Source organism: Staurois parvus, unplaced genomic scaffold, assembly GCF_062004578.1.
Source record: "Staurois parvus isolate SC_StPar_1 unplaced genomic scaffold, SC_StPar_1.0 ptg001011l, whole genome shotgun sequence".
In the NCBI taxonomy this organism is placed as follows: domain Eukaryota; kingdom Metazoa; phylum Chordata; class Amphibia; order Anura; family Ranidae; genus Staurois; species Staurois parvus.
The window spans coordinates 1,607,798-1,615,767 of record NW_028318807.1 but is presented as its reverse complement, the minus strand read 5'-3'; the positions used below and the strand labels follow the sequence as shown (position 1 = coordinate 1,615,767).

Genomic DNA, 7,970 nt, shown 5'->3' with positions numbered 1-7,970 from the left:
GCCCTCAGTCCTGTGTGTCCATCACAGAAGTAAACTCAGAAACGTCTGACCCTTTCTGCCAGCATAGGGTTATTATATTGTCCTTTGAGTTCAGCCAAGCCTTAAGCATCCAAACCTGCTGCTGGCACATCTGGCTTTATCCAGCTACAGGACACAATGCTGTCTGTGCTTCAACAACACACACAAAAAAATACTTCTGCCCTTTGTTACAACCCCTGCCCCTTCCAAACATGTACCAGCAAGAGGCCTCAACATGCCTCTGCAAGGTACATGTCCCAGTTCATCAGCAAAACTACAACAGTATCCATGGGATGGCTTTTCATCTGAGGGCCACATGGGTATTAAAGCTCTTTCCAGCAGGACATCACTTTGGGGTATGGAAGCGGTTGGCTTAGGGACACACTTGAAGTGCTGGGAGGATAATTTGATCCACTAACATTATCTCTACAGAGGGACTCTGCTTTGGCTGCGGACAAACCGGTCACTGCCAGGCCAGCTGCCCTGTTAGAAAAAGACTCTCAGGTCCACCTCTCCCAAGCTGGTGCACTATGTGGATATGTACCAAGCTTCTGAAGAAATGCCACTCCAACCCCAGCCCTCTGGTCACCCTTGGACCACCCATGCTACGGATGTGGACAACCCAGGCATCTCCAGGCTAGATGCCCAAGGAACTTCACCCTCCCCGGAATCAAAACACCTGCCCTGATCCCAGTGTAACTCTGGTGCCAGAAGGAAAGAGCCTTTCACCATCTTAAAGTGAATTGATGCTTCCAACAACAACTGGTGCCCTTCTAGGAGTTTATGGAGTCCAGCCACTTACCCCAAGATAAGGCAGCAGCAGTTACAGGAGCTCTGCATAGATGTACAAAAAGTCGTTGGTTTCTGTGATACAGGCGCTTTCCTGACCATCATTGATCCCTGTGAGGTGAATTCTACAGGGAATTTCTTCTGTTGGGGTAATGGCAGGACTTTCTTTTGACATTCTCCAAGGGAATGACCTGTGAGAATTTAATAGTCTGTTTCTAAGGAGTGTGGCCCAGAGCTCTAGGAGTAGAACACAAATCTGGGACAGGCGTGATGCAAGATGCAAATTCATCACGGATCTACCCTGTTAACTATGTAAAGGTTCAGGTCAATCCCACCAACACCCCAAGGTTTAGGGGGGGATCTCTTGGTTTGGAAAACAGGTGGAGACATTTATGGAAGAGCACCCCAGACTTAATGCTGTAGATGGAGACAGCGAGGTCACATGCAGGCTAATTGTCCCGAGTTGTAGGGAGATGTCCAACTTTACAGCCACGGCTGGAACATATCTCACAGCCGTCCTTCCGGGATGTCCGGAGTGCATTCCACTAGGTAAATGATAAGCTGACTTTGGCTTGCATGTGCGATAGCCCATCGGAGGCCCATCTCCATGAGTACTCCAGCGTGCCACCGCCTCATTGTGCATGTGCGATAGCCCGTCGGAGGCCCATCTCCATGACTACTCCAGCGTGCCACCGCCTCATTGCGCATGTGCGATAGCCCGTCGGAGGCCCATCTCCATGACTACTCCAGCCTGCCGTCGCCTCACTGCACATGTGCGATAGCCCATTGGAGGCCCATCTCCATGAGTACTCCAGCGTGCCACCGCCTCATTGCGCATGCGCCCCCACAGCCACGCACCTTTTGGTGTGCATTCCAATTCACCTCCAGAAGCCATATTTGGCAATGGCAGCACTTGACCTCCCTCTGCTGCCAGTATAGTAACATTACTCATAAATATTCCATACATCTAAAGACAAAGATCTGCCCAATGACCCCACTGACAGCCCACACAAAGCAAGGACATTCTGGCTGCCATTGAAATGTATGTGTATGCCTACTTTGTGTTCACATTTATCTCCATGGAAAGAAGTCAACAACTGAGGAACCAGCAGGCTTTTATCCAAAGGAATTATGTATTCAGTTCATTCATTTTTACTTTTTATACATTGTGCTGATCCAACAATATTATCCCCATGAACCCCAATGCAGCATTCCCAATATGTCATTATTTATTATATGGGGATATATATATATACACAGACTATATGACCTCCTCATGTATATATTACACTGCCCTGCGTTTCTTACAGCTTTAATGCCGGTGAATGTTTCTAATGTCTCTTACTATACCTCTTGATGTGTAATGTATTGTTACTTGTGTGAGCATGTTGTGATGTCACCTTTGTCCCGCCTCCTTTCCTGGGACTGCCCAACCCAAGTGGGAGGGTCCAACCTCTGTCCCAGGGTATATATAGAAGAGGGCTGTCATTGCCAAGTCAGCTCTGATGAAGAAGGGACTCCCTTCGAAACGCGTCAGCCTGACTCTGAGAAACTTCCCTCGTGTTTAGACTCGCGCTGGTCTCTGATTGGTCAAGTCTCACTAAGGACTTTACACGCTTGTTATACTTCTCTGTTTGTGAGGATATTTTCACATCCAATAAAATCACATTTTACTGAGGTAATGCACAAGGTTGGTGCGCTTTTTGTTTCACTTTCCAGTATTGGTGGGGCTTCCCCAGCCTTGTTTAGAGCCGCACAACCTTTGATGCCTTGGTGGGGAATTTCTTCAAGTTCCGGGTCCATCTATCCACCCTTGTTCTGGGCCATAGAGGGCAGGAGGGGTTGTTTTGTGTTTACACCGGCAGTACCATTCCTCCAGTCACTTTCTGGGTCGTTACCATCCCCCATTATTATCACTGTCCCAGCCCTTGCCATCTGTGGGAGGAGCTGAGTCTCCACCTCCTCATTAACACTGGGAGGCCTATAACAAACTCCAATGATGACCTTTGTAGTACCGCCCCCCATGTGCAGTTCCACCCATAATACTTCAGCCTCATCACACTCTCCATCAACTAGGTCCTCATTCACACTCGCTCTGAGATCACTTCTCACATAGAGACAGACTCCACCCCCTTTCCTATTTCCCCCGTCTCTCCGAAAGAGAACCTAGCCAGGAATATGAATGGCCCAGTCATGTGAGGAATGAAGCCAAGATTCAGCAATACCAATTCAATCCTAGTTCTCTTCATGCACCAAACCTTCCAACTCACCTATTGTGCTGGGCACACTTCTGGCATTGGGGAACAAACACTTTCATTCACTGACACCTTGTTCATTCACTGACGCCTTGTCCATTCACTGAAACCTTGTCCAATCACTGTCACCTTGTCCATTCACCGCCACCTCGTCCATTCACCGACGCCTTGTTCATTCACCGACACCTTGTCCATTCACTGACACCTTGTTCACATGGATTTTGAACATTTTTTATTTTCATACAAATGGTACCAATTCCACTGGTTTTTTGTAACACCAACAAGTACTGACCCCGTCTGATCTGTCTACCCCGTTAAAACTGAATTCTCCCTCCCCCCTCCATCCTAGTTTATATACTCCTCCAGCCTTCCCATAAACCCCTCCCCCAGCACAGCAGACCCCCTTCCATTTATATGCAGACCATCTCTAGCATATACAGTGAAGGAAATGTGTATTTGCTCCCCGGCTGATGCTGAATGTTCGCCCCTCACACAGAAATGATCGGTCTAACAATGGAATGTTCGGTTTATTGTAACACTGAGAGACAGAATACAACAACAAATTCAGCAAAAATACGTCTAACAAATGATGACTGATCTGCATATTCATGAGGGAAAGAAGGATTTGATCCCCTTCACAAAACATGACTTAGTACTTGGTGGCCAATCCCTTGTTGGCAATCAGGTCATATGTTTCCTGGAGTTGGCCCCCAGGTTCGCACACATCTCAGGAGGGATTTTGGCCCACTCCTCTTGGCAGATCCTCTCCAAGTCATTAAGGTTTGGTGGCTGACGTTTGGCAACTCAAACTTTCAGCTCCCTCCACAGATTTTCAATCGGATGAAGGTGTGGAGACTGGCTAGGCCACTCCAGGACCTTAATGTGCTTCTTCTTGAGCCCCTCCTTTGTTGCCTTGGCCGTGTGTTTTGGGTCAATGTCATGCTGGAACACCCATCCACCACCCATTTTCAATGCCTTGGATGAGGGAAGAAGGTTCTCACCCAAGATTTGATGGTACATTGCCCCGTCCATCGTCCCTTTGATGCGGTGCAGTTGTCTTGTCCCCTTAGCAGATAAACACCCCCAAAGCAGAATGTTTCCACCACCATGTTTCACAGTTGGGATGGTGTTCTTGGGCTCATAGGCAGCATTCCTCCTCCTCCAAACACGGCGAGTTGAGTTGATGCCAAAGAGCTGCATTTTGGTCTCCTCTGACCACAACACTTCCCACCAGTCCTCCTCTGCATCATTCAGATGTTCAGTGGCAGACTTCAGACGGGCCTGGACATGTGCTTTCTTGAGCAGAGGGACCTTGCGGGGGCACTGCAGGATTTCAGTCCTTGTCGGCGTAGTGTGTTACCAATTGTTTTCTTGGTGACTGTGGTCCCAGCTGCCTGGAGATCATTGACCAGATCCTCACGTGTAGTTCTGGGATGATTCCTCCCTGTTCTCATGATCACTGACACTCCACGAGGTGAGATCTTGCATGGTGCACCAGACCTAGGGAGACTGACACTTGTTTTGTGTTTCTTCCATTTGTGAATGATTGCACCAACTGTTGTCATCTTCTCACCAAGCTGCTTGGCCATAGTTTGGTAGCCCAGTCCAGCCTTGTGTAGGTCTACAATCTTGTCCCTGACATCCTTGGACAGCTCTTTGGTCTTTGCCATGGTGGAGAGTTTGGAATCTGATGGTTTGATTGCTCCTGAGGACAGGTGTCTTTTATCCAGGTAACACAATGAGATTAGCAGAACTCCCTTTAAGAGACTGCTTCTAATCTCAGCTTGTTACCTGTATGAAAGACACCTGGGAGCCAGAAATCCTGCTGAATGATAGGGGATCAAATACTTCTTTCCCTCATGAACATGCAGATCCGTCATCATTTGTTAGACGCATTTCTGCTGAATTTGTTGTTGTATTCTGTCTCTCAGTGTTACACCGAACATTCCATTGTTAGACCGATCATTTCTGTGTGAGGGGCGAACATTCAACATCAGCAGGGGAGCAAATACACATTTCCTTCACTGTAGGCTGCACCCCAAAAGTCAGCCCAGTGCTCTAGGTCAGGACTACATTTTTATTCTTCTCCTGCAATCAATGGTCAACACGGTCCCACACTTCATCCATGTCTTTGGGGGCCTCTGATCGCCTTATGAACTGTTTCTTCCATGATGAAGATCAGCCATGGAGTATATCTGATGTGTATATCAGGGTGTGCTTCTTCCCCACATGAGAGCTGGGATGTCCAGCAACATTCATCTAGAAGACATTTCCCGCACTCAAGGCACTAATATACCTCCAGGGTTTTGTGGGACCCCTGATGTACAGGAAGACAGGACTTCAGTGAGGAACATTTCCCTCACTCAGGACAGGAAAATGGCTTCTCCCCGTGTGTAATCTCTCATGTCTGTGAAGATTGGACTTATCTGAAAAACATTTTCCACACTCAGGACAGGAATACGGCTTCTCCCCCGTGTGAGATCTCTGATGTTTACGAAGACTGGACTTCTGTGAAAAACATTTCCCGCACTCAGGACAAAAATACGGCCTCTCCCCCGTGTGAGATCTCTGATGTTTATGAAGACTGGACTTCTCTGAAAAACATTGTCCGCACTCAAGACAGGAATATGGCTTCTCCCCTGTGTGAGATCTCTGATGTTTATGAAGACCAGACTTCTCTTAAAAACATTTCCCGCACTCAGGACAGGAATACGGCTTCTCGCCCGTGTGAGATCTTTGATGTGTGTAAAGATTGGACTTCACTGAAAAACATTTCCAACACTCTGGACAGGAATATGACTTTTCCCCCGTGTGAGATCTCTGATGTGTGTGAAGATTGGACTTCCGTGAAAAACATTTCCCACACTCAGGACAGGAATATGGCTTTTCCCCCATGTGAGATCTTTTATGCACATTAAGATCAGATTTAGATTGGAAACATTTCCCGCACTCAGTACAGGAGAAGCTCTTCCATGTTGGAAGGCCAGCCCGGTCCCGCACAGTCTGAGGTTCCTCAGGATACGAGGAATCCGATGGTCCATCTACACTGGGTGGTGCCGGATAGACATTGGAGGGAGCCGTGTTTTCTCCTGGACTATACTGTGTGATGTCCTCATCTTCTACTTTCCAGTCTGGAGACAAAGTGAGACAATCCTCGGAGGTTTTCCTCATCTCCCGGCCATGGACTAAAATACAAAGACAAAGAGGATTACTAGACAGGAGCTGATTGGTTCCCCCAAACCAGGACTCCACCCACATCAGGCAGCTTGGTCTCTGAGGAGCTTACAATTCCACCCACAAGAGAACTAGGAAATGGCTCCTCTGATCTCCTACCAGGTCATTTCTTTATTCATGGACCTTAGTAAGAGAGTGAGGAAACAACCAGAACTGTCTTTTATAGGAGGGACAGTGATGAGGGGATTATAGGACGAGGGTCCCCACCCCCTCTATCACTCATCGCCATCTTCCCAACACAAGAAGTACTGCACTTCCTTATTTACTCCATGATTTAGTCATGAAGAACAGCGGGGCTGAGCCCCACCAAAGGTCAGAGAGTGAGGAAGGGGGGAGAACAACCAAGATGAAGACTGGACTGATCCTGAAGACCACCATCATTGGGGTATTGACTCCTCCCTCATTATCACTTTCTGTTTAAGGGTCCAAAGTTGGAGGATGTTATCACATTATTATCACCATGTAAAAGTCTGTGCTCCAATCACATCATCCGATATAAAATGTCCAGCTGAGAGGAAATGGGTGTAACAAAAGAGAATCCATATTATGTGTATATATAGCAGTGGGGGGAGGGGGAAAGCAGGAGTCTGGACTATGGAATGTACAACATGGAGTATATAGTGCAGGGGTCAGGAGTATGTAATGTACAACATGGAGTATATAGTGCAGGGGTCAGGAGTATGTAATGTACAACATGGAGTATATAGTGCAGGGTTCAGGAGTATGTAATGTACAACATAGAGTATATAGTGCAGGGGTCAGGAGTATGTAATGTACAACATAGAGTACATAGTGCAGGGGTCAGGAGTATGTAATGTACAACATAGAGTATATAGTGCAGGGGTCAGGAGTATGTAATGTACAACATGGAGTATATAGTGCAGGGGTCAGGAGTATGTAATGTACAACATAGAGTATATAGTGCAGGGGTCAGGAGTATGTAATGTACAACATAGAGTATATAGTGCAGGGCTCAGGAGTATGTAATGTACAACATAGAGTATATAGTGCAGGGGTCAGGAGTATGTAATGCACAACATAGAGTATATAGTGCAGGGGTCAGGAGTATGTAATGTACAACATGGAGTATATAGTGCAGGGGTCAGGAGTATGTAATGTACAACATAGAGTATATAGTGCAGGGGTCAGGAGTATGTAATGTACAACATAGAGTATATAGTGCAGGGCTCAGGAGTATGTAATGTACAACATAGAGTATATAGTGCAGGGATCAGGAGTATGTAATGTACAACATGGAGTATATAGTGTATTTAGTGTTCATGACCCACCTGTGCTGATCTCTGTAGGAGTGTCCTCCTCTATAAATGTCCCCGTTATTCCATCCTCCTCCATAGACTGCTGATCATCCCTAACATACGCCTCTTCTTCTTCTGCTTTAATCTCAACTTTTATATCTATCAGATCTTCACCCTAAACCAAGAAAATTAGAAATTTCACATAATATATAAATATAAGCTAACATGAAAAATCCAAATATTATCTCCACAAGTCCATGTTCTAGATGCTCCATCCCACCAACCTTGTAATGGTGAGGGATGGTGTGATCTTCCTGTGTGGAATCCCGGGAATACAGAGGACGGGGACATCTCTCTGGTGGGTTCCTGGTATTAGGTGGCTCCATCATATCCTTGTGTCCTTCTGAAAACTCCTCCA

At 46.7% G+C, this 7,970-nt stretch overlaps 1 protein-coding gene across 1 annotated transcript; it reads right to left on the bottom strand.

Moving 5' to 3' along the window:
- Window positions 1–5,027: 5,027 nt before the first annotated feature.
- On the bottom strand, window positions 5,028–7,687 carry LOC149441247 (uncharacterized). The gene is made up of 2 exons (XM_089657616.1): window positions 7,586–7,687; window positions 5,028–6,247 (listed from the first exon to the last, which is right to left on the bottom strand). The coding sequence occupies exons 1-2, from the start codon at window positions 7,647–7,649 to the stop codon at window positions 5,742–5,744; spliced, it is 570 nt and encodes a 189-aa protein (XP_089513742.1). The 5' UTR covers window positions 7,650–7,687; the 3' UTR covers window positions 5,028–5,741.
- Between the last annotated feature and the right edge of the window lie 283 nt (window positions 7,688–7,970).